This window comes from Ictidomys tridecemlineatus, chromosome 4 (assembly GCF_052094955.1).
Source record: "Ictidomys tridecemlineatus isolate mIctTri1 chromosome 4, mIctTri1.hap1, whole genome shotgun sequence".
NCBI classification, from domain to species: Eukaryota; Metazoa; Chordata; class Mammalia; order Rodentia; family Sciuridae; genus Ictidomys; species Ictidomys tridecemlineatus.
The window spans coordinates 147041499-147069465 of record NC_135480.1 but is presented as its reverse complement, the minus strand read 5'-3'; the positions used below and the strand labels follow the sequence as shown (position 1 = coordinate 147069465).

Sequence of the window (27967 nt, the reverse complement as noted above, 5' to 3'; positions counted from 1 at the left end):
TTTGCAATTGAGAACATGCTGAAGTTTTGAGATTATCCTTAAATGTACTATGGTTTTAATATATTTTCACTAGTTATCTGTTCAGCCAGACCAGCCCCAACTTTACCTGTGAAAGGAAGGGCAGGGACATTTCTTTTCCATTATTTCTAAAACATTCTTCCTTACCAGTAATTTGTTAATTTATTTCCTTTCTTGCTGCAAGGATTCAGCCCTTCTTGAGTATGAATATTTACTTCCAGCTGCTGCTGTGATAACTCCATTTCTCCTTGGTTTACTATAGGCTGTTTTAGGAGAGCATATTTTTTTTTTCTGATTCCACCCAAATTTCTTAATAGTAGTCAGGTTAACAGAGATTGACTATCTAGGGTTGTTGGTTTGCTTGGGACGAAGTGATCACTCTCCAAGTAGGAAACAACTTCTTTTTCTCTTTGGATGGATTCCAGGTCTACCTAGTGGATGAAATTCCTACTGGGCCAAAATATGTGGGGTGGAAGAGGTTAAATAAAATCAAATTCATGTTTTGTATCAGCCCTGCTTTTGTTCTATGGCTGAGAGTAGTCTTTCCATGGTTTCAGAAGAGAGCTCAGTGTTCTTTTTTTCCTTTGTGTTTTTTCCTGCTAGTAAATTAAGCCTGAGGTCATTCTTTCTAGCTGTGCCTCTCTTATTGTAGTTATTGATCTTTGGAGTTGGAATGTTAATTTGCAATTCTCCCAGATGACAGAGGGAGTACTTTTGAAGGAGATAATTCAGGAAGCAGCATCCTATGCACATTCTCATCCCTGGAGAAGTCATTTCCTGTGTTTCTGTAATTATTTTCTGTAGAGGATGTTATATTGTAAATAAGGTGGAACTACAAGGCTTTACTCTTTAACTCTTTATGTTTGGTTGGTTTATAGACTCAATATGTATTGGAGAAGAAGAAAGGGCATGTAGGAAGTTTGCTCAGTAAAACAAGCACTGTTATTCATTTAGGATGAGTCATAGCAAAATCTTTAAAATGACATTAACAGGTAGTTGAATTAAAAGATACCCAAGTTCCAGGTGTTCTTAGTGTCCCACTTTCTTTAGACAGAATTGACGCAAAAGTCAGGTTTTTTTTTTAATTGAAAGAAAATATCTGTTCAGGAGAATTTACCTACCTTAAGCTTAACAATTTTTCACAAACTGAGTACACCTGTGTAACTAGTATGTGGATCAAGACACCAACTAGTATGTGGATCAAGACACCATTACCAACACACCAGAAATGTTCTCATATGCCATTCCAGTTGCTGTCTTCCTCTAAGGTAACCACTGCTCTCACTTCTAACACGTCTGTTATCCTGTTTGTTTGTTTTTTAATCTATGTAAATGGAATAATCCATTATGAACTCTTGGGTCTGACTTCTTTCACTTGACAGAAACTTTTAGTAGGTCAAATAATTGGAACTCCCCTTGAGAGATGATGGAACAGTTGGACTTGCAGAAATAAGTTGGTCAGGCACTATTTAATATAATAGAATTAAGGAAAACACTAATGAAACAAGCTGTATTTTAAATATTGACAGCCTGGTTACAGAATCTGAACAAATACTAGTGACTTGTCTGGTGAGACCCCAGGCCTGTATATATGAGCAGGAAAACACTGAGGTGTTCCTTCTACCTCAGCAATCCAGAAGTAGTCCGTACTGCTTATAATTTGAATATCATAGATATTATTTTAAAATTTAAAATGGTATTGCCAGTTATTTCACTTCATATATTCAGGCAATTTCTAGGTGAGGGCCATCAACCCCACAGTAAAAGAAGCCTGAGCTCAGTAGTGAACTATTTGTTTTATATCTTTTAGCTAAGATTTTTCATTATTCACCAATATGCCAAGATAAAGGCAAGAATGATGTGCCTATCCAAAAAGGTATATTGTAAGATTTCTCTTTCTTTCTGGGGATTGAACCCAGGGTCTCATGTATGTTAGGCAAATACTCTACCACTGAGCCACAACACCAGCCCCATGTCATAGGATTTCTATGCTTCTTTTCCTATTAGAGAAAGGAATAGATGAGGAATAGACTGAGAAACATGCAGCTGTAATTAAACTGGGTCTATAAGCCACAAAGCATGAGGTTCATGATTGTATGGTCATATCTCATTTGTATTGCATTTATTTAGGCAATAAATAATAAATATAGGTTATAATTGTTCAATTCATATAATATTTCTGTGTAGATGATCAGTACAATATTAATAATATGGATATGATAAACATGTAAATGTAGTATTAAAAGACATGTTAAAAGTAGTCTGAAAACATAAATATATAGATATAGTATAAAACAACCTATGTAAATGTAAGAGCTTGGAAGAGTTCAAAGATAAATTAGAATAACTTTGAATATTAATGAAATTGGAATTTAGACAGAGAGATGTAACATAGGCAAATAACTATAATGCAATGTAGAGAGGTATGAATGTTAAAAGAGAGGTTTATAAAGTAAAATACTTAACATTTATTGGGTCATTTTATGTCTCATGCATTCTGCTAAGCAAGTGACATGCATTTTCTCATTTACTATTCTCTATTATTACAACCTATTCATAGAAGTGTAATTATCCCTATTTTACCTAAGATCAGAGATGTGGAGACTAAGAAAGTATCAGGGAGGGCTTAAGAGTGTATTTGGAGGGTGAACAGGATCTGGCGTTTGGGAAAAAGAGAACAAAAAGGAGAAAGGAGGGGAAAGACTATTGGGGTAGACTCTAAGGCAAGATGTATGATGGACAGAAATAAGGATCCACATATTCCACTTTGGGAACAAAATCAGAGATTTGTCTCTAAATCATGAAGGCTCTTCATAAATCAGGGTGGACTTGTGATGAAGAAAGCTATTGGGGCTGTTCTTGTCTGACATGATCTTTTCTAGGCTAAGAACATAAAGCCTGCAAATTCCTTTTGGGGGCAACAAGCCCTGGTGAACTACAGATGGGCAGATAGGATCATGGTGCAAGATCTGACCCTGTCCTAGGCTCCTATAGAGAGATCAGACTTTCTGAATATCAGTTGTTTATGCAGTTCTGAGCCAGATCTGTGAAGTTTCATTTCTAGGCCTACTGAATATTGTACATAGAGAGACAACCAGATGCCAGGGCTGTGTATGAATTTTGTTATTCTTCTGTGTGAAGAAACGGATTAATGTTTTCCCAACCTTTACAGCATGACCAATAGATTCCACTTCTGTCTGTAACTTGGCTGAGTCATTCACAGAGGTTTAAAAAAATTTTTTTTAATAAATATGTTGTCATGTTGGTTAAAAGCCTAGTCATTGTTGTGGACATTCATACTTCTACACTGATGTCAGTGCACATAATTTAACTTGTATAAAACTTCTGTCTACCAACAGCTAAAAATAGTTACATTGGTTGTCTTTAAGCAATAAATACACTGAAGGAAAGATATCACTCAGTTACATGTGTGATAGGAATGCTTTAATATGCTTGAATATTTAGTTTAGGGAATGATTAGTTTTATTTTTACAATCTTCCATAGGTAGATGTTTTTACCCTTTTGAGAGGATTGTGATTTTTAGCTGTGAAAATAGCTATTTATGTGGATTCAATAGTAGGTTACACAGAACAAATGACAAAGAATGCTCTTTTTATTTTGCCATATTTTACTACCTATGTACATCTTTGTGTGAGGATTTTCTTTTTAAAGAAAAATTCTCCAGCTAGTTACTTTGCTTTTATATTTTTGAAGAAGCCTTTGTGTTGGAAACCATGGCCATGTGGTACTCACTCTCTGCAATTCAGGTAATTAATTCAGTGGTGACATCATAGGGAATGTGTTCATTTTTCCATTTCAAATATTTCATCTCAGGATCTGATGGTTAACTCATATTAAGAACACATTTTGAAAAACTCAGTCCTCAAATACAGTTATGTGTTAATTTAAACTTTTTTCTCTTTTACATTTTAAGAACAGGGGTTTATACAGGGGAGAGGGGTCATCTACTCTCTGCAGTGAGAAAGATCTAAAACTGCTATTCATTTTGATGTTGATTCTGTTAGCCTGTCAATCAATTATTACTTTTTGAACACAATTGATCAATTTGATATTTATCAAGAGGCACAATGACAGCAATGGTAGAAATGTGGCTTTATATCATTTAATTTTTATATCTTATAAAGCTAAAAGGTAAAACTTTTAGATCTTTCCCTCAATACATTCCTATTTTGATATTTACTTTTTGTCAATTGTTCAACTCATTCTATGCCTGAAACTGTTCTTTCTAGCTATTTGTGTAGGCAATGAGTTCAAATGCTTTTATAACAGTGGCTATTATTCTGTTTTGACTGTGGCCCACCATAAAATGCAAATTTTATCGTAACCCAGAGCACACTGTCTGCTTACAGATATGAAGACATGTATACTCATAAACAACTGAAATAAAAAAATAATTGACCATTAATATACATTGGATATATAATGTTAACTTATGTTTTATTCTAGTTGGTTCCATTTCATTAAAAAATGCTTTCCCTGTTGAATAATTGATTCGTGGACCACCAATGGATTGCAATCCCATTTGAAAAACACTGCTGCAGAGAGAGCACTTTGTTAAAAGATTGGTCTAGGAGCTTAGAATATAGTCATACCTAGATAGGGCCAAGGTGTTGTTACCTTTCTGAATTTATCTTTTTTTAGCCTAAAAATCTTTTTGGTTCAAGTTCATTCTCATTTTGAATGATTTCTTTTGGTTGACCAAGGGAAATCCCTAATCATACCCCTCTCCTTTGCCATTTTTGGTAGGGCCACAGCTTTCTAGACCTTTCTGTACTCATTGATGAGTTAATGACTGAGGCAAAGTAAGTGAAACACTTCTAAGTAATTACTATTAAAATGAATGACATTTAGCAAACTAGGAGGATATGAGAGTTATATAGGTGTACTGAAGTGTGGAAAGTGGATTCTAAGAGAAGTTATTGAACTTTTAAAATTGCCCTCCAGCAGTATTTTTCTAATGGTTCTGAATTTCTTCCAACAGTCTGTAATCACTATCATTGTATTGAAGATTCTCAATGCTCCTTCTGAGTTTTAAGTTGGGATGGACTGATTTGGAATAAATTTCAGAATTTGACTCAGTCATTTCTCTTCTTCTTTTTCTTCCCCTTCCTTTCTTCTTTCCTGTTCTGTCATATCCAAATTTGCTACCTTTCTTTTTTTTTTTTTTTTTTGTGGTGGTGGAGGTTGAACCCAGGGCCTCATGCATACTAGACAAGCACTGTACCATTGAGCTACACCTCCAGTCCGTACTGCTTATAATTTTAATATCATAGATATTATTTTAAAATTTAAAATGGTATTATCAGTTGTTTTACTCCATATATTCAGGAAAGATTTTCAGTTTTGAGGACATTTTATAAAATATAAAAATAAAAAAACTGAAAATACATCTATCTCTTATCAGCTAAGGGTTAGAATCCACAAATAAATGAAAGTCAGGATTTCTGTTAGGTGATATCCATAACATTCATTTTCTTTTCTGAAGGGTGTTTGGAAGAATGCTCTAGAATCTCTGGAGGAAACACTAATTTGTCTTACTTTTAGTTAATGTAACTAAGAGTGAAACTTCTTCGATTTCATCTTATTGGCAATTGTATTGCTTGAGTAACATCTGTACATCTTGGTGCTCAGAATAAATGTGTCAGTATTTTTATAATTACCAACATTAGACCTTGGGAGCACTCAAGTCAAAAGGTCTATACATTCTAGTTATTAGTTATAAGCTCCTTGCATTTCTGCTCCACACCTCAATTATGAGGAGTTTAGCTCTGTTTTTGTGTAACTTCTTTTGTCATTTCTGTGAATTTTTCTGTTTCACTGGATAAAGTTATGAGTCCCTAGAAATGATGACTATACCTTGTTGTGGGTTACTTTATTATAACGTGGGACCCTCCACTTTCAATTTAGAGAAATGATATTGTACACATCCAATACATTTCCTCCACAATATCTTCCAGCTCCACAGGCACATGTTTGCACTTTCCTCTTGTTAAAATTGCAGACAAGAATAATTTTGATTTATTGGTGACATCTAATATAGCTGTGTTTATATTGTTGCCAATAAAATGACTTACATGATTGGTTTTTGTTTATACAATCTTTTCTGAGGAGTCAGTCACCTGTGTTAGGACAAGGTACATTCTGCTTATTAAAATGAACTCCTGGGATCTAAGAACATTCAGCTCTATCTGTCCTTGATTGAATTGCAGAATGTGCTTCACACTGTAGCTGTGCATGAGAATAACTTACATTATCTATCAATAGGCTTTCATTTCTATATTCTTCTGGCTACAAAAGCTGTAATAAGAGAAACCCACAGGAATATCACAGGCCTATTAACGATCAAGGCAGCTGAGTTGAAAAGGCTGTGTTAATGAAATTATACAATCATTAATCCAAAGGGGAGGAAAAAGGAGAATCAATAAGAACTCTATTTGAGATGGTTTAGACATAAACACATATATACAGACTCAGGAGAAGTTTCTTTCCTGACCAGTATTTTATGCTTCATTATCAGGTTTTCTGTGTAGAGTAAGAAATACTTGTGGCATAAGGAATGGAAAATGTAACAGAGGCTAAATGTAGCCTAAGGAAATGAAATGATGTATGAAAATTAATAATTAACTGGCTCATCAGATGAATTATGACTCTAGATGAGCCTATTAATGATATTTGCTAAGAAAGGGCCTTTGGCTGTAAATAGACATTATGGAACTTGTGTTTTTGGAATTTTCTCGAATGGATGAGTTAACATTGCTTCCGTTTGTTTAATTTCTTAATCCACGAGGAACAGTGCCTGGAACCTTAGGTAGAATGTAGAGTTATGATTTTATATTTTGATTAAAGTCATGCTTTTCCAGAAAAATAGTGCAATTTTAAATGGTTTTGTGCCTTAGTTTCCTTAGGGGTTAAGTCATTTCCTCCCTGACCTGATTTACAGGAGTGTGTTTTAAGAGTTTGAAAATGGTCAAGAGGAAAGATTTATTAACTCTCGTGTTGACTCATTAGCTGAACGAACATTTTTGTCCTGCAATCCAATGGAGTATAAAAACATAAATGTGTCAATACACCAGATCTAAAATGTCCTAAATTTATACCTTTTCTTTAGTTTCTTTTCTTTTTCTCCTTTTTTTTTTTCTGTTGGGTGGTGGCCTGGGGTAGAGTAGTTGGATGGAGGACAAAAGGAGAAAATGCTGAGGAATTTGATCAAGTTTTTAAATAGAGACTCTTCCCATGGAATTCTACCAGTTAGGTGTTTTTACAAATTAGTTGTGGTTTTATTTTCTTTGCAATGAGTGGACTCATTTTTCCTGGTTAGTGTTGTCTTTCTGCATGCTGCTGGCAGGAGAACCTTCCTGTCTGCTCTTGCTTTGATGGAGCTGGTCGACACTGACATTACTTTTGCTTCCATGTCTCCCCAGTCACCCTAGATTTAAGGGCCTTGGGTGCAGCAGAATCTACATATGTATTCCTGATTACAGTCAGTGGATATTTTAGTTAATCTTTCATACTCCAATTATCTGGAATAACAGAAAGTCAAGAGACCACATGATCATAGTCAACCTTTGGGCATGAAATCTCTAAGTCCACACACATTACAAATGGCTTGCCAGAAATGAAACTCTGGCCTCTTGACTGTTTGAGTGCTCTTTTTAAATTTGACTCTACAAGCATGTGTCCTTAAAAATGAGCAATCTCTTCCTTTTTGGTTACCATATAGACTTAAAATTTTGTCCTGTTCTTATAGCTTAGCTAAGAAGTATACAACATATTATAATAAGAATAAACAAAATTTATATTTGCATTCTGGTATCTAATGCTTGAAAAAAATCTGTTGGCACATTAATAAGAAGATGAGAATTTTAGGTATATTTTCACATGTAGTTTAGTTTTGTCTTGAGGTCTTGTTCAGCTTACATGCCATTGACCTGTTGCTTTTTCTTCTTGGTATTAGTTACTTTACTTTTTAGCTGCTGCCTTTTCAGTAATAAAATTTAAGTACATCTTGTTGTTGTTTTTACTTTCAACCTAAAGCTATTTAAAACAGGAGTGCAGTTTATAAAAAAAAGAAAATCATTGCAAGTCAGACAGGTGTGAGTGCCTGATACTTAATTAAGTTCTCAGCACTTTAATTATTTTCCCTTCTTGCAGACTCACCTTTTTAATGATCGAACCTAATGCTAAGTATTTACTTAGGTGTTTTTATCCAAATTTTTGATGAGAATTCCTGCTTGTGTATGATCTTCTTGTCAAAAATGACTCCCTTATTTTTAAAAACCTGAAAATGGCCACAGTCTGCAAATCTGCAGACACTTGTCACTTGGATCCTGGTCTTAGTGACTCATATTTCCAGTCATGTTGAACAATTCTTCATTTTAAAAAAATTGCCAATGTGACATTTTTCATTGCCTTTTCTTTCCTTTTTATTGGGTGGATACAAAAATAAGTGATTTCTTTTGTAGGGCTCAGAGCACTCAGAAAACATTATTTTATCAATGAGTGGAGAATAGTTTTATCTGGCAAAGCATGAAGATATTAAATGACTCTTGCTCATGATCAACCAATAAATGAATCAACAGACTGTCTGGGAATACACTTGGATTCTTCTACAGAGTCACAACAAAAAAGGCACTGGATTCTTTCCAGTGTTAAAAAAAAATTTTACAACCAGTCTGATATCAGGGTCTATTTCTTAATTTTCCATAAATGAATCATTTAGTTTGGATAACTTGAACTTGTCGGTCCTTCAAAGGGCCTGAAGGGCAGGGGAGGGCGGGAGTGAGACTGGACTTTGAGGAGTACTTTTGAATGTTTCCTAGGACTGTATGGAAAGGCAGTGTTGAATGTGAGAGACCAGTGGAATTCTTAGCAAAATATAGAATTGGTGAAAATGAGGAAACATTCCAGGTTTTATTTTGTTAATTATTTTTGAAGTTCTTCAAGATAGGCACATATGGTAAATTTTGCAGAAGGTATATGGAACACTTGAATTGAAACTTAAACTTAAATATATTTGACTTTCTGGAAACTATAAAAGAAAAAAAATTCACCAGAAGTTTTCCTTCCTTACTATTCTTTCCTTGATGACTTAAGGAGTCATTTGTTTTGACGTGGAGTTGAAAATGTTTCAGACTTTGAGGAGATCTCACAGCAAAAGTGAGAATCATCCAGTTGAGAACATCTGAATGTTTCTTCTTTATATGCTGTCCTTATTTCTTGTGTTTGTCCAACTTTGGCTTTTTTCCATAACTATCTTGTCAGCATAAAAGACATATTATGAACGTGTCTATCAAACAGTTAGAGTAGTGGCATTACCATGGCACTTGGCTACCTCATTGCATACACATTATTCAGGAGAGGGAAGGACTTTCCTTGATAATTTAGAATAATGGAGAACTGATAGTATCACATATGGATAGATGATGGTGTCCTGTGCTAATGTCAGTCCTTCTCTTGGTTCCTGCATAGGAAACATCATGAGACTATGGACAACGTCCAATACATTTTGCACTGTAAACATACTGGATATCTTACTGTTAGAAGGACTGTTCTTTCCTTGTGCTTTCTATAAGGCATTTTGCACAGCCTTGTCTTTTCTAGGACTTCAGTGGAAGATTAGAGTATTGTGTTGGTTTTATTTCTGTTCTTGTAATGTAGGATCCATATAGAACCAAAATTCTAATGCTTCTGTGAATGTTTGAATATAAGGATTTATGAAACCTTTGCAATATTCTCAAGCCCAGAATTTAATCTTTTGTAAATTGAGAGATTGTGAAAAGATTGCTCTTAGACTGAAGATCAGAAGTGGTGTAATATTCCTATTATCTAGTATAGAGGCCTTGTGTGCTTTGTGTTTGTTTACCAGGAACTTTGTAGCATTTGTCTCATAGCTCAGGAAGGTGATGCTTTTGGATTTTCTAAAAACCACTGTACAAAAGTGAACTAGTATGGACAGATCCTTCAGGCAGCAAGATAAGTTTCATTTTTCAAGCTGGCACCAGTTGATTGGTCATAGTTGCCAAGCACTGTACTGAGAAGGGCTCAGTGGCAAACAAAACAAGGTAGTGATCCATAGTCCATATCTACCATGAATACAGAAGGGGAGAGTACCTGCCAATGAGCCATGTATTTGATGACTTCATTCTACAAAAAAAGGTCATTTTGCTAAGAGGGCTTCTTTTCTTCCTGATATGAATGCTACAGAGGTTAAAATGCTTCAGAGGTTAAAAACTCTTCACTGTACTTTATTTTTATTTTTACTTTAAAAAATGCCCGCATTTATTTTTTTAAACAGGCTTATAACCCACATCATGGATAACTTATTGGACTTTGCCTGAAAGGAGTCATTAGTGCCATTGGATATTTGACCATCCTGGCCACAGGTTTTTCAGAATGAATGGAAGGTCATGCAGCATGAGTCTCCACCGGACATCAGGAACCCCACAGGGGCCTGGGATGGTCAGTGGCCAACATATTCCTCCCATCCGAGCCCACTCGGGGACTCCTGGCCCCTCGTCCTGTGGCAGCACACCAAGCCCTGCTATTGGAAGTCTTGTTAACAGCCTCCACCTCAAGATGCCCTCAGGAGGAGGGATGGCTCCTCAGAACACCCTGACTGAGAGCTCTGTCCACCTGCCTGCCCTGAGCCCCAGGAGACAAGTGCTCACCAATGGGAAGCCACGATTCCAGGTCACCCAGGCTGGAGGCATGTCAGGGTCACACACTTTAAAGCCAAAGCAGCAAGAGTTTGGAAACCCCTTTTCTCCAAATCCTGGGAAAGGTAGGATTGTCTTTCTGGGATCTTTTAAAAAATGGAAAGTTTTTCTCCCCCAGTCTCTTTCCTGCCAAAAATTTAGGAAGATAGATAATTCAATCTCAGGGTCAAAGTTCATGGTCTCATAATGATATCTAAGTTTGCTGGGTAAAGGAGTGTGTGTCTGTTGGGGTAGATGCTGGGCACATGTGTGATACACCTCATTGGACTGTGAAATAGAGTGGAAAGTAGAATAGAAAGATTCAAAATATGGAGATAGGGTGGGTGGTGGTGGCAGAAGGGCCAGAGAAAGATTAGGAAGATCCTGTCCTCCAATACTTATAGCTGTGCCCTGGCTCACTGGCGGCTCTATTCTACAGGCCATGGGTGATGAGACAGGCGACTGGAACTGCCATTTATGTTAGTGTTAGAAGTGCTTGAAGAAAGGTGGTGTTTGGAAGGAGAAGAATTAAAAAAGGAGGAATGTTTTAACAACCAATAAATGAAGAATCAGTAACTGTAAATGATAAGAAAAATTATTTTAAGAGCAAAACCTATAATTTTGAATATATAGCTAGTAACAGGAAGAAAGCAAGCTGGAAGAGCATAGTGAAAAGATGTGTTTGGTACTTGTGGAGAACTAGAAAATGATTAATTTGAAATGTAGAGAGCGAATGTACTTTTAACTTAATAGTGTTTGAATTACCATATATTTTAAACTAAAGAATAATTGTTGGAGAATAGCAAATTATTTGAATGACACACTTTTTCTAGAAATTGATGTTGACTTAATGAAATTACATTGCAGATTGTACGTATATTTAGGATAAAAAGAGAAAGACCATGTATCCCATGTAAATTACAGCTTTGCTATGTAAAATAACACAATTATATATTCCTTAAGGTATTTTAGCATTTAGTCGTAAATGTTTTTATTAAAAGTACTCACATCATCAAATAGAATTAAGAGCCTCGTTCTGAACAGCCACTCACTCAGTTAATTAAGGTGAATAATGATTTATATCAGGCAAGTAGCCAAAGAGTTGTTTGTCTTAGTGTCTGTGTATTTCTACACAGACACTAAGAAAAGCACAACACCAAATACACGTGTAGTTTTTGATTTTCTTCTTTTCATTTTTTAAAAATTTATTTATATTTGGTCTAGATTTGGTTTTGAGTTGTTTTATTTCTTAGTGGTACTGATGTTTAGTATAGGAAAAAGTTTCCCTGGGGGCTATATCCACAATAACTCTGTCATTGTTAGGTTGCTATGTTCATTGCATGGTAAGTTAATTCCTTAATATCAAACTGCAGCGTTTGGGTTTTCAGGGGCTGAGGCCCAGTAAAATCTTTCAGCTCATGCTTGACTAGTCAACTGTAACTTGCTTTCATAGGTACTTGTGTTTATAAACCTGACTGACAATAATAATGGTGATAATACTAATAACTTGAATTTATTAAAGTATAACTTAGCATGTGTCGGGCAGCATGTAGAGTGCTTTCCAGCACATAGTCTGAGTTATTCCTCACAACAGCCCTCAGTTGTATACTATGGCTGATCTTGCCACTAGGTCTGGAAAGAATAAATAACTTCAAGGGCACCATCCAGCAAGGAGTTTGGGAATATTGCTTTGATGGTGACCAGACATGGCTATAATTATAATCATGGTGAAAAAATGCTTCAGATACTTAAGTGATAGTGAACTCTCAGGGTCAATACACCTTGGAATGCATATAAAAAAATAGTGCTGCTTCCTGCTTCTCTTCCTGTGAACTTTGTGGCTCCTTGCTCAGCTTGCTAGCTTATAGTACATGTTTTGGATTGAAATGGTTGGGGTGTGCATGGGCACAGGTAAGGAACTGAAGATACTCTGTTATTCTTCTTCCTGGCTTTACAGCTTGGATACTATCAGTGGTCTGGATGATGCCAGAAGTAGCTGAATGTGTCCTTTTTGAATCTTGGTTAAAAATTCCAAAATTAAGTCAGTAACTGATTATCTGAGACTGTTTGAACTTCATCGGGTCATTTATTCAGCAAATAATTATTGAGCATATATTTTGGATGAGCTACTGTTCTGGAAATACAACAGCCAATAAAAACTAGTCCTTGCCCTCAGGCTGGTGGAGGATTCAGGCAAATATATGGACAGTTAAAACAGAGTAAGGGTTCTGAAAGAGTGTATGGCAACTGTTGAGAGAGATTTCTGGTCTGTGCTTAATAGGAGGATCTAGGAGGAGAGTGGAATATTTAGGTAGACACTTACAGAGTGAGGAGCCAGTCTTGGAATTGTACAGTGTATGTCTTCTGTGTGTGTGTGTGTGTGTGTGTGTGTGTGTGTGTGTGTGCACATGCATATGTATGTGACACATGTATGTGTGGAGGGGGCTGTCTAGAAATTTTTCTGGGCTGGGAGAAAAGCACATTCAAAACCTGGGGCATTTCATGAACTTTTACCTAGTTCTACATGGGTTTGGTGTACAGAGACTGGTAAGAGATGAGTCTGGAGAGGAATAAGTAGAAGGCAAGTGAAGGATTATGAATGACATGCCAAGGAGTTTGGCTGTTATCTCCTAGGACACTGGTGGAACACGTGACTCTGTGGGACTATTAATTGGGGCTTTCCAGAAAAACAAAAATAATAGGATGTATATTTATATCCATGTGTGTATATATACATATGTGTGTATATACTTACATACATTTATATAAATAAAAAGATAAATTTATTAAATTTATTTAAAAAGATAAATTTATTTATATAAATGTATATAAGTGAATATAGAAAGATTTATTATAAGGAATTGGCTTATAGGATTATGGAAGCTGGCAAGTCCCTAAATCTTCAGGGTAGATTGGCAAACTGAGACCCAGGAGAACAGATAGTTATTCTAGTCTGAGTCTGAAGGCCTGAGAACTAGGAGAGCTGATGGTGTAGTCCTTGGTCTAGCATGCCCAAGACCAGGAAGAGCCAGTGTTTCAGTTTGAGTCCAAAGGCAAGAAAAAAGGTGATGCTGGATAAGACAGTGCATCCTGTGAGCCTGAAGAGTGGTTGTACTAACTTTTAGGAAGGTAGTGGAGCTGTGTACAATTTCATCCACCTAAAGATTGTCACACAGATGAGCATCTGACTTGAAGGAGAGAATCACCAAGGAAGCCTTATGAGAAGTATTCATCTGGCAGGAATGTTTATAGCACTTAAGGAGTAAAATCTGCTCCACTGGAATGCAAATAACAATAGTTTTAACATCATATAGTGTGTTCTCAAATAGTGCATTAAGGTCACTGGTGTGGTACAGAGAGAACTTGAGCATAAAAAACATTTTATATTTTGAAAGGAATATAAGATGCATGACATCTTTTGAATACCAGGCAAATTACTAGCTTGAGGAGATTGATAGTTTCAGTAGTAAATTTTACTGTGTTCCTTACATAAGTTATTTCTTAAGTAAAATTAATACTTTGTTTCTGAATATTTTATAAAGTTTAATCTTGCCTTATGTTATTTTGTATTATGTTCTATTAGAGTATATTTTATTCTATTCATCAGCCACCTTTATTTCTTTCCTTTTGGTGAGGTTTTATCTTTGCAAAGATACATTTTCCATAGTTGCAATTATTAAAGAAATAGCAAGTACTTTGTACACCATCTTCATGGTAGCATTATCCATGTAGCCAAAAGATAGAAGCAAGGATCCATTACTGGATTAAAGAATATGTATAATATGGTATAAACATGCAATGGAATATTAATCTTTAAAGGGAAGGAAATTCTGACACATGCTACAACACAGAAAACCCTTGAGTAAATTATGCTAAATTAAATATTCACATCAAAAAAGGGCAGATAGTGTATGCTTTATTTTATAGGGAGTTCTTAGAAGAATCAAATTCATAGTGACAGAAAGAAGGTGCTTGCATAAGGGCTTGGGGAAGGGGGAATGAGGGGTTAAGTGTTTGATGGCTACCAAGTTTCAGTTGGGAGAATGAGAAAATTCTGGCAATGGATGGATAATGGTGATAGTTATACAACAATGTGAATGTATTAACCTGATCTGTACAGTTTTCACAGGACTCCCATACAGTTCTCCCACTTTAATTAGTCCGTCATCACATAAGCTATTTTTTATGGAGAATTCATTATTTCTGAATAGTTTTTAAAGTTTAATCTTGCCTTACATTATTTTGTGTTATGTTCTATTGTAGTATATTTTATTCTACTTTCAGCCACCTCTTTTTCTTTCAAGTGCATGGTTAAAATGGTAAATTTTCATGTTTTGTATATTTTACCACAATTGAAAAAGTAGCAAGTATTAAGTGACAATCAGTATGAGCAGGAAATGATGAGGATAGCGATATCCAATCTTACTCCAAGGTGTGAGTAGTGTAGAGTGCAAAACTGGAACACATATCTCATTAGCAATTGGAATTATTTAGGAATAAAATAATAACATTACTTTTAATTTACGTGTATTACTTTTTTCAAACAGTTGTTAGTACATAAAGGCCATTAAGTGTGGACACCTAGCTAACTTAATACATGCAATTGTTAGGTGTTTCTTTTGGCCTAGGGGCACTGTGAAAAAAATTCCCAAGACACTAAGAGCATTTGGGAACCTTTGTTATAGGAGGTGATTTTTCTCATACAAAGAGAAGGCTGGGGTGGGTGCTTGTTGCGAATGGTTGGCAGCTCGGCTGTGTCAGGTCCGGGATCACAGAGTTTTCCATAGTCTTGGTTGCACAGTGGATACCTCACTCCAGCCCTGCCTGGAGTCTGCATTCTGAGAAGAGCAAAAGAGGAAGGAAGAAGGACAAAGGCCAAAAGATAAAAGGACAGTTCTCCCCAATTTGTCCCCTTCAAACAGTTTGCTCTCCCCTCTTTAATTAGCTGTTCATTACATAAGCTATTTCTTAAGTAAAATTCATGCTTTGTTTCTGAATACTTTATAAAGTTTAATCTTGCCTTATGTTATTTTGTATTATGTTCTATTAGAGTCTATTTTATTCTATTTATCAGCCACCTTTATTTCTTTGAAGTGCATTGAACCCCTTGAAAGTAAATTGTAGATACTGTAACATCCCCCTGGCCCCACACCCCCTGATTCCTAGGCAGGCATCCTTCATGTTGTATAACCAAAAAATATTCATCATAACCAAGGAATTTAACTGATACAATAGTATTATTTACATAAAGTTCAAATATAGTCCATATTAAATTAATTTTATATTATTTTATTCCATTGATTGTTTAGAAACTATTTTCTTTTTCCACTTGGTCATCTAAATGTTCTTTATAGGTATTTTTTTTTTTTGTGACCAGAATTGAATCAAAGATCATGTGTTGTATTTGGTTGTCATCTCTGTGGTCTTATTCTACAGCAGCACTCTTCCTCTGCCTTATTTTTTTGTGTTTCATGACAAAATATGTTGGTATTTTTAAAGGTTTACGTGGTGGATCCTCTTGTCATATAGTCTAGTTTGTCAGATTATTTATTAGAGATTGCATTTAGGTTAACCATGTTGGACAAGAAGCCTATATAGGTGATTTGTGAACTACCCACTGCATTAAACCTAGAAGCACTAAATACTTCTTTGTCCTGGGATTTGTGATGCCACATTTGATTGCCTAGCTAAAGGGATGTTACCAGATCACCACATTGTGAAGGACACTTTCCCTTTCAAAATTAATCAGTAATTCGTATTTGAATACCCTGTTCTCTAGCAACCTTCATAGCTTCCATTGCTGACCCTTGTCTGAATCAGTTCTACCTTGGTGATTGCTAATAGTGAATTCCTTCTTTTATTATTTCCTCTGTGTTTAATTAGCTGATATTATGCTAGAAAGAAGAGTTTCTCTGCCCCATTTTTGAGAATTGTTATAGACATATAGATTCTCTTTTTAATAATTTACTGTGCTATCTTTTGTTACCATCATTGTTTTGGTGTCTGAATTGTCCCAAATTTGGCCAGAGGGAGCCTCTTGAAGTGAGTTCCTGTGTCCTTTTAATATGTTCCTATTAGGCATTACCTTGCTTTCAGGCATAACAAGATGTTCTAGGCTCAATTGTACTTCTCTGCCCCAGATCTGACTGAAATCATTAATTTTTGTGAGGGAATGGTATTTGGAAAAAAAGTGTGAAAGATGTCCTTACTGGGACATCTTTAGATGTAGAGCCTTACTGACTGTAAGAGGTCATTGCTTCTAAGCCCTTTCCGCAAACTGTTATGAAATATATTATAAAAAGATAGTGAGTTCTAGGGCTGGGGTTGTGGCTCAGCAGTAGAGCGCTCACCTGGCATATGCAAAGCCCTGAGTTCGATCCTCAGCACCAAATACAAATAAATAAAATAAAGATATTGTGTCCAATTACAACTAAAAAGAAAAAAGAAAAAAAAAGATAATGCGCTCCAGTTAAAAGGCAAAATGAGAGTTTTCCCATACCTCTGCATCTTATAGTCAGCACAAACCCTGGTTCCCAGCAACCTCAGTGTATATTTAATTTGTTCTGTCCTACAATAGAGGAAAGGGCTACTTTTAGCTCAACATTTATAAGATAGAAGAAATTAGTTTTAAAATTGATTGCTTACTCCATGTAAATTTTTAATGCTGTGAGATAAGAGTGTTCCTCTTTATCTGAGCCACTGTGTGAGAATGGGAGACATTCTGTAGTTGGCAGCCTACTGGCCTTGCTAGGATTTGTGGGCAAAGGATCCCAGTTATGTTGTACCAATAATAGCATTTCCCCCTACTTCCTGTTCCAACAGTTACTCACTGTAATTAGACTGGTAGGAATGCATTTTTCAAAGCATCTGGGAAATCAGTTTTATGATCCCCACTTTAAGCACATTTGACACAACTATTTAAATATTTAAGACAATTCTACATTCCTAGTACCCTGAGGACTATATAATTGGGAAGATTTTCATTATAAAGGTTTTTATTTTACCTCAGGGGCTCTGACATTTCTTGTTGGGCTCTGCTGTCCTTGGAGACAAAGGGAGTTAGTTATTCATTAGCGCTTGTGGGTTATTCATTATTGTTGGTCAGAAAAAAAACCCAGAATAATATCAACAAAGGACACCAAACTAATTGGGATTAAAAAACTCTTTTGTGTCACTTAAGTGTGGTGTGTACATCTTGTAAAGACCTGGTTTAAGAAAGATAATGTATTGTGTGAGACTGGGAGGTCTAAAAATTAATGTGCATTAAATAATACATCAAGTTTTTTATTTTTAACTGTTTGTGGCTGGCTAATTCAGTTGGTTTGTAATCTGGACCTAAAGTTAGTGTTTTGGTTCCTCAGTAGGTCAGTGAACCTCCTGTTTTTCTCTGACTGCTGCATCATAAAACTTAAAATACTGCCACTGATTTAAAATGTTACTGTCCTGTAGCATTCCTTCAGTTATGTTTATTCCCGGAAAAACAACAGACAATGAAAGAAGCCTGCTAACAGCAGTGTGTACACCCTATGGAATGTAGCCATATTAGAATCTGCAAGAGTAGCAAATGGGGCCCCATATGTGGGGATAGATACAGTTAAGATATTAGCAAAGAATGTTGGGGCAAAATATTTGGCTGCTTTTTTTTTTCACTTTGGCTTTTTAATCATTTATATTTCCTTGTACTTCCAATGCGGCTTCCTGCAGAATTAGAGCAAATAAAGTTAATATTCCATAAATGGTTCCCAAAATAACCAAACCAGCCAGAGACCAAAGGCATTATTCCAATTGAGGTGGCCAGAGTTTTCATTTGGTCTTGCCAACAAGGCAGGTGAAACACAATGTTTACTTCTGTTTACTCCCTGAGCTATACAGGGTCTACTTTGTGTGATTTATTGATGCTGGGTGTAAATCAAATTGATGATGGATTTCCAAGTAATGCTGAATGGTAGGCACGATTTGTTCTGGTTATAAAAGAGGTTTGTCAGTCTGGTAACATTCCACCTTTAAAAGAATACAGTGCATTCCATTAACAACCTCCTCCCTCCCCCCATGCTACAGGACTTGAAACTGAAATGTAACATCCATTAGTCACCTATAGCATTTTTAAAGGTTGTTAGACAGGAACAGCCTTGGACTTGCATAGTACTTTGTAATTCACAAACTTTCCTGTTTATTTTTCCCTGTGATATGATCGAAGGCACCATTCTGTTTGGTAGGGTGTTAATTGGCTCCATATTGGAAATTAAGAAACTGAGGTTCAGTTTGTTGGCCACCTCATTCTTTATGTACTGTATGAGTTTACCTCGAAAGAGGAGTCTGTGATTTGAGATCTCATACTATAGGAGTTCTGAGAAACCTTGGCCACCCTCTAGCCATTTGAATTTAACATTGCTACCATTCCTGAGAGAGTACGCCTTTAAAAATGCAAACCACTGAGCCATCCTTCTCATGAGAGAAATGGGCCCTTGCTCCTGTTGTGGACATTGTTACTTGATGGATTCCAATAACTGGCCCCTCTGGAACCTGGAGAGCACTGTCTGCTTGGCAAGGAGCCTTTGTGTTATGGCCACGTGAGTGACAGAAGTGTATGCATGAGTACTTTGTGCCTCTGTCTGTATGGTCTCTATACCCAGGCAGGTGGATGGAATGAATGTGAATAGATTTTGTTGCTTCTGACTCACCACATTATAAAGACACAATGGATGGGGATGTGTATTTAATACATATTTTTCGTCGATGCCTTATTTGAATACTGAAAGAAGCAGAAGGTATAGACCTGACATAAAAACAAGTTAAAAGATGAATCTTGTGGGGTATAGGTTCTTGTAATTCAACTCTAGCCAGAGGACCAGTAGTCTTTGCCTCCTCTAAGCACTAGTGAGAAATGCACAGTCTCAGCGCCACCCTAGACCTACTGAATAAGAATGTGCATTTTAACAAGATCCTAGGTGATTCATGTGCTCTGGATTGGCTTCATGAACTGTGTGACCAGCGACTTCACTGGGTCCGAAGCTTAGAGAGATGCTCTGCACTTGGGGTTTAATCTTCTGTGGTTGCTGTCTTGTTATTCTTATTAATTTTATCTTTGAATCAGTGTTTTATAAGCAGTCTGATGGGACACTGGAGCATTCAAGGGGTGGGCCTTTGAGTCTCAGTTCATGTGTGGTCCCACGTGCCAGGATGGCCACTGGTTTCCTGCCCCCTCCAGGTGTCCACTGCTGCTTTCTTCCCCGAGCAGAGATCAAGGCATGGATGGGAGGAGTGTCTCATAGGGCCTGTTGTAGTTGAGGCTCTGGATACCTTACAAGGTCTGCACCTAGTTAGTGTGGAAGAAATCCAGTGCTAAATAGCAAATTGAAAAGTATCCAGTAAGTCAGAAGAGAGGCCTAGAAGAAGAAAGAAAACTTTTTTTCTTACTTTTTCAACAAGGGACCCAGCATTTTCACTTTGCACTGGTCCTTACAAATTACATAGCTGACCTTGCAAGTGCACATTGAACTTGGAGAAGCACTTCTGTACAGAAAAAGCAGGGATGCTAGACTCAGAAGACTCATATTCCAGTCCAGTTTTGCTGGAGTGTGATCTTGGCAAGCCATTTGGCCTCCCTACCTCAGTTTCTTCCTCTGTAAAATGGAGGTAACATCTTATCCTTATTGCCAAGTGGGTGTTATAGGCAAAGGGCATACCTGGCTATGTGTCCTTGAATAGTAACATGCACAAGCATCTCTTTGGCTTTGGTTTCATGATGCTGATAAATAGAGTGGGATATTATAGCGTGAGGGAGTCAGGATGGAGATGGAGGACAGGGTTCAAATTGGGGCAAGACCAAAAACCAAGTCTTAACATCCATGAAAGTGGATAGAAAGTGATAGTTAAGAAGCCCAGAAAGGCTGGGGTTGGGGATCTTGGGTACCTATGAGGTTGAGTGTCCTTTGACAACCTTTGAGCCATATGGATTGGCTTTCCAGGTTGTTACCCACTTGTATGCAAGTCTCTGGTGCATGATGGTAGAAGAAGAAATGGTACTTGTGTTTAAGGATTAGATGGTAAATGTGAATGTACAGTTTAAACTGCAAACAACAGGGGCTGTTAGTAGTGTGGTTGTCCCTTGATTACAAACTGGTATGGGACTATATGTGTCTGCTGACCACAGGACCTGTTGCTGTATGAGAGGGCTTATCTACCACCCTCTTCATTCACGTGGCTAGTCTTCCGGAAGAGAGGTCTGCAGCTTAGTTATGACTCCTAAGGCTGGACAGTATGAAAAGCTTCTTGATGTGTATGTTTAGAGTTCCAAACACTACATTTTCACAATTTGCTGCAGAAACTAGAATGAAAAAAATATCTAAATCATAACAAATAAGCATTGAGCTAAAAGAAAATATTTTAGAAGTTGATTTCCCATCTAAAGGTTTTGCTTGATTTAGGGCAAGCATATCATTTATTATCACTTTCAAAAATGATAATGGATCTTCTTAATAATTATGCCCAGAACTATCCTGGACAGACTGGAATGCATGATTACCCTGTATTTAGGGGACAAGTTGGATTGCATTTAGATTCAGACTCTTACCTAATTGCCTACTTAACAGGATTGGCCTGATATAAATCAATGTCAAAATTACCTCTTGGGACCAGTGAATGATTATTAGTATATTATTATGTATAACACATACATTTCTGGTTGTTTTAGGATTGAAAATAAACTAGCTAGCCAATTATTTAGGACTTTTTATGCTCTAGAACTGTGGTGAACTTTATATAGCCTAACATAATCCTCCACAACCTTATGAAATATCCCTGTTGAAAACATGAGAAAAGAGAGGCTTACAAAGATTAACAAGCTCACCCAGGAACACCTAGTAGAGGAGCTGAGCATTTAAACCCATGACTCCAGAGCCCTAAATATCACTCACTATAAGATGTTGTTTTGTTTTCTTGGTGCATAGATTTTAACTCAAAAGGTTGGGCTCTTGGCAATTGAGAATAATTTCGGGAAAGATACATTATGTCCAGCAGAATTTCTACTATGTGTGGTGGGGTAGAGTCTGGTATATGTTTATTTTGAAAAGTAGAGCAAGCTGAAACAGAAAAACAGCTGCCAAGTAAATTGTTGCAGGTGTTTTGTGTCGATTTGTATTAAAAGTGCCCCTTGTTATTTGCTTAAAATAGTGGCTTTGATGCAATAAGATAGATCACTAGAAAGGAAAGATAGAGAAATGGCTTATTTTTGGGCCTTACTCTGGGCTGGTTGGTGCACAGCCAGCAAAGCTGCTCAGCCACATAACTAGGGCACAAACCTGCAAGGCCTCTCGTAAAAACCCCATGTGTCATTAGATTAAGAAACCTAAGTCTTGAAAAGATGAAGTGAGTTAGCAGTGTCACATGGCTAATGTGTGGCAAAGCTGGGAACTGAATCCAGGCTTGGTGTGAACCTTGTTCCTGGTGTCATCATGGTGAGCTGAGCAAGAGAACAGTGCTTCCTGCTGCATCACACCCGTTTCCCAAGTACCTTGTTCAAGATTCTCAGAACCACTGTGCTAGCTTATGTAAAAGGGGGTTTGTTATAAAAGGAAGCAGAGGTATCTTATGGTATCCAAGAGGAGGCTTTACAACTAGATCTTCTGAGAGACTATAAGCACATGATACCTCCTCACACTTCTCTTTGGGCAACGTGATCTGTTACCTCTGCTTCTTTTTCCATTTCATTCCTTTTCTTGCAGATTGCTTTTTCCATTCCTTAGTATCTCTATTAGTCAGACCTCTCTAGCAAAACAGGACCAATGCGGGGGGGTTGTCCCATGATTGCGAGAGGGAGAGCATGAGCGAGCCAGTGCAGTTGGCAAGCTGCAGTTGGCAAGCTGTAGACCCAGGAGAGCCATTGGTATAGTGTTCCAGTCTGAATCTGAAGGCAGAAGATGACCAATGTCCTAGCTCAAAGATGGGCTGAGAGAGCAAACTCATTAGGTTACAAAAAATTTGCCCTCTGTCTCTGGTCAGACTCTCCATTGTCTTCTCAGCTTGTATGCTCTCATGAAGCAAGCGCCATGTTGGAAAGACCCATGTGGTAAGCAACTGAGGCTGACTTCTGTGTGGTGGAGTATGGGCTAGTATATGTTTATTTTGACAAGAACAGTAAGATTTTGTCCAGAAATCTTGGAGCAAATGAACTCTGCCATTAATCACATGAACTTGGAAACAGATGCTTCCCCCTTTGAGCCTTCAGATGAGGCTCTAGCTATAGCTGACACCTTGATCAAAGCCTATGTGATACCCTGAATCAGAGGACCCAGCTAAGCCTTGCTCATTCCTGACCATAGAGACAGAGATCCTAGAACAATATAGACTTAAGCCACTAAATTTGTTTTATTTGCTATGTAGCAATAGATAAAGAATACACTTATTGTCTTGGTTTTCCTCTCTTTTTAACTAGAAAATTTTGGGGTTTTCTTTCTTTAAGCCACACTTTTCATACAATATGTGTAGATGACAGAGTCTGTATGGGCAGTATAGAGGATGTTGGTGGTCATCGTTGGCTGAGAACAGGTGATCTTAGCTCAGGTGGAAGAATTAAAACTAGATATTAAGAAGAGCTTCCTTTGAATGTTTCAGGTGAAGGTTTATAGTTTCAGATGAGTTCCCTTTTCTGTCAATTTTAATGGTAAGGGGTGATTCTGTGCATTGTGAGAGCTTGAACTAAAAACCCATCCAATGGTATATCCAGTAGGGTTCTGTCAGGAAGGAGGAAGGTACTCTAGTTATTTAACATAGAAAATTAAATCTCAGAAATATGTTCAGCAGATAATGAAGACTGAAATCACACACACACACACACACACACACACACACACACACACACACACACGATAACTGCAAGGTTAATTCATAGACAGTGACTCCAGGAACAGCTCCCACCTAGGGTTGGAGGATCACAGGGAAGAGGCTGGAAATTACCAGAGCCTGGAGTCTTGGAGCTGAGACCCAGCCAGTACCCTGAAGAGTTGGGACCAACTGCTCTTCTAGCCATTCTTTCAGGATCAAAACAACAGGTATGGGCTCCTTTTCTGTGAAGCATCACTGCAGATCCTGGAGTACTATATGAGGATGTCAAATCAATAATAATTCCCAAAGCAAAATTCAGGGTTATACCAGTGACTAGTGGGACATTTTCCACCATCTATTGTGGTTATTAAATTGCATAACATAATAGGACTAGGTAATTCTAGGCAAAGTATACTAACCCATACTGTTGAATATCTTTCAAAATGCTTTGTGCCAATTCAAGTTTGTACATTTGAAGAGTTCAAAACAAACCCAGAAAAATAAACAAAGTGAGACCTCAAATTCCTTTTCATGACTTCTTTATCATTTTAATCAAATTTGAAAGGATAAGGTAGTTATCATTACATAAGATTTATGATATGGTAAATGTTATTATCAGTGTTTGATATTTTATGTTTTCAGGTATAAGTGTCACACATATTGCAGTTAAACTGCCCCAAAACCTAATGAGGTGGTTATCATTTTGCTAGTTGTTGTTGTTATTTATAATTGCTGCCATTTTTCAGATGAGTAAATTAAGATATAGTTGAGTAATTTTCTTAAGGTCACATAGCTAGTAAGTGGCAGAGCCAGGATATGAACCAGTTAATTTGCTCTAGAGTATATTCCTTCAGACACTACAACATAGTATATTTGGTACATAAGAAATCCTACGTTCTTATTTAGTTATGGATAGATGAATGGATAGATAGCAAATCCTACCATTTCTTCAGCAGTGATATAATGAAGTAGAGATGGTAGATTGGTAAGTCAGAGGATGAGGCTAAAAATGTAGGTTTCTTTGGGATTCTAAGGGAGTCACATTAGTAATCTAGACTCTTTGTAAAATGAAAAAGTTGAATGAAATGATTTCAAAGATTCAGGGTTGGGGTTGTGGCTCAGCAGTAGAGTACTCACCTAGCATGTGTGAGGCCCTGGGTTCGATCCTCAGCACCACATAAAAATAAATAAACAAAATAAAGGTATTGTGTTCAACTACAGTTAAAAAGTAATTTTTTTTTTAAAAGAAATGATTTCAGAGATTCTTTCTAGCTCTCATTGTGGTGTGAGGAGCCTGGCCACCCTTTGGGAAGTAAGAGCCAGAGAGGAAGCCAGCTTTGCAGGATGAGTTAGCAAAGTTTCCTTACATGTGCCAGATATAGACTTGGTAGGTGTAGTACTATTGACAGCTAAGAAGCTAGGGATTGTCAAGACTTGTTTTACTCAGCTATTTGTGAGGCCAGATGTTCTTTTTTTTTTTTTTTTTTTTTGCTAAATTTTCAGTTTTCTTCATCCAGAAATTAATTTTTCCTGGAACTGGGAAAGCATTAGTTACTTTTTTTTCCCCTGGAGGTTTAGTCAATAGAGAATGGTTCTTCCTGCTACTTTTACTTGTTCCTAGGGAGCTGTATACTCTTCCACTTTACAGGTGGCCTGTCTGTAGACTCATCTTTGGTCTGAAGATTGGAGATCTACTCCAGAGACCAAAAAAGGCCCAGGAACTAGAAAAATCTAGCAAAAATAATACCAGATTTGAATATGGGATATAAGTTGTGTTGGCTTAAAGTACCTTATCATAAGGTTAAGGGGGATAATGAGTATGTGGGGGACATATTTTTTCTTATTCTTCAAGTGATGGCATTGCCCTTTACCCTCAGTCTTTCTCTTTTTTCTCTCTCTCTCTACCTCTTCATCCCCACATTTTCCAGCACCTTGATTTTTGTGAAAGAATTGAGTCCTGGAAGTTGGTACAAAAATGAGTCATATTGCAGGCTCTTTATCAAAAGTTTCATAAAATTTATGGGTTTATTTTGAGTCCAAACAGATTTGAAATTATGTTTTGAGAGTTGCCAGCGTCACAATTGATAGAGTTTTTTCATAAGTTTAGAACAACACAATAGTTTTGGCTCATGCTCAGTGGTAAAATTGAATGCAGATTCAGCTTGTTTTCCAAATAATTCTTTCTAATCTTTGAACTGCGTTGTGATTTTATTTTTACTATTTATTATGTTGTCTGTCACTATCATAGTGGATTATATCCATCCCATACACAATCAATAATAATGAGGTTGATAAAGGAGTGTATCCAAAATATAGGCTTGTATTTGTATCTGCTAGATAGCATGGGTAGTAAGACCATTGGTACCTTGATAAGATGCTCAAGTGGTTTGTTCTTAGTTTGTGTTAGTAGAAGAAAGAAACAAAGTCACTTATGCATCTCTGACTTTATAGCATTTATTCTTAGGTCTTGAGTTGGTTTAGATTTGAGCTATAGGGTCCCAGAAAATTTTCTTAGAGTTGTGTCAGTCTGTGAGAAGCATTACATCTTGCACAGTTACTGGATGTTTGAGGCAGGGAGTTGATTTGGTCCTTTCTGCATAAACGAGGTGGCTGATTTTCCTGGTGACAGATGAAGTTAAGAATCAGAATAAATGAATTTTATTAAAGTATTCTGCTTTGGTTGACTCCAGGTTGTAAACTTGTCACCTCTACTAGTTCTTGTTTAATTATAATTGCTAGAAGGGGAGAATTCATAATGAGGGTAATATGGAAGGTGAAGTGGCATGATAAGAGTCTCATTTGATGCCTCATGATCTTAACGTGGCACATGATCTCTGTGTGCATGTTTTAGCATCAGTATGTGGCCAATAATCTTCATTAGACTGTATTTGGATTAAATAGTTTTATTGTGGGATTTAAAATTTAATAAAATTTCAAGTAACTCAAGTGACAATATTTTTCCCCCTGTGTTAGGAAATAGCCTGGAAGCATTAGAAGTCATTCTAGCTCAATCACTTCATTTTTCAGAAAGTGACATTTAGAGGCAATATATAGCATAGTGTAGTGGCTAAGGGTACAAACCAGGAAGGAGTGTGATAGATCATAGATTCAGTCCCTGCTCTGCCTCTCAAAATCTCTGGGATCTTAAGCAAGGGAGTTACCCACTCTAAGAGATAATATTTGTACCTACTTCATAAAAAATTAAGTAAGATAATGCATGCCTAGAATTTTAACATAAGGCCCGTTACATAAGAAATGCCAATATGTTAAGTAGCATATTAAGAGATGTACATAGACTCTCAAATCAGGTAACTGGATCTTTTGAGATTAAGGTATTTTTCTCTCATCTTTTACAAGATGTGAACTCTAAGGGTAGAAGATGTTATTTCACTGTGTATCTGAGAACACACTGTGTGCCTTTGTGAACAGTGACAAATAATTGCACTTACCTAATGCTAATGGGAGTGGCAACCAATGAATGAATACCTGAGATATGATGTCATGGTGCAATAAGGGCTATGGGATCAACAAAGTGAAATAAAGGAGTTCAGAGGGATGAGGAGAATATTTTAGAAAGAGTGTCTTAGGAAAGGATTTTCTGATTCAGTTGAAGAATCATGAGGACCTAAAGAATTTGAGTGTTCCCAGAAGAGAGAAAAGCAGGTACATAGGTCGTGAATTAATTTAGGTATAGCTAGACCACTTAGTGACTCATAGAAGAAGTAGGAAATTCAGAGATTGCAAAGTGTGATGGGCACTCTTTGAAGGGTTTTAAGTAAAGGATTTACTTAACATTTTAAAAAAGGATATATGGTTTCTGTGATGACAATAGGCTGGAAGGGAGGGGAACCAGTTAGGATATTGCATTCTAGCTCAATCACTTCATTTTTCAGAAAGTGACATTTAGAGGCAACATATAGCATAATGTAGTGCTATAGCCTTGGTGGGATAGATGGTGGCTTGAATTGGGTCATATTGGTGGAAAGTTTAGATTTGAGATAGAAAATCCAATAAGGCTTGCTAAGGATTGGTTTTGGGACAACAAAAATAGAAGGAAGTCTTCTATGTGTTTGTCCTGAGCATATAATGAATGATAATACCTGAGATGGGGAAATCTGGGATTGGAGTTGGAGATCAAGTTTCTGCTTAAAATATATTTTACTTAGGATACCTGTTAGTCTTTTATGTGGGAATGTTGAGTACATAGTGGGATATACAAGTCTGAGGTGCTGGAGTGACATGGGAACCAGAAATAGAAATGTAGGAGTCAGTTTTATAGAGATGATATTTAATGTCATGGGATTACAGGGGCTTACCCAAGAACAGAGTAAAAACAGAAGTTGAGAAATTGGCCAAGAACTGAGCCACGGGGAATCAACATTGAAGATCAGGAAGAAGAAGAGACTAAGAA

The 27967-nt window shown here is 36.9% G+C and overlaps 1 protein-coding gene across 9 annotated transcripts in view; it reads left to right on the top strand.

Annotated features, from left to right (window-relative positions):
- Window positions 1-27967, top strand: part of Glis3 (GLIS family zinc finger 3) — a 434230-nt gene that overhangs the window by 3140 nt on the left and 403123 nt on the right. For 6 of the 9 annotated variants that reach the window (XM_078047596.1, XM_040285712.2, XM_040285710.2 and 3 more), the window contains one exon: window positions 10335-10820. The exons of 2 other annotated variants lie outside the window; for them this stretch is intronic. In XM_078047596.1, the coding sequence (XP_077903722.1) occupies window positions 10433-10820 (388 nt within the window). In that variant the 5' untranslated portion in view covers window positions 10335-10432. Of the gene's footprint in view, window positions 1-10334; window positions 10821-27967 lie in introns of those variants that run through there. One more of the 9 variants, XM_040285715.2, reaches the window with a different exon arrangement.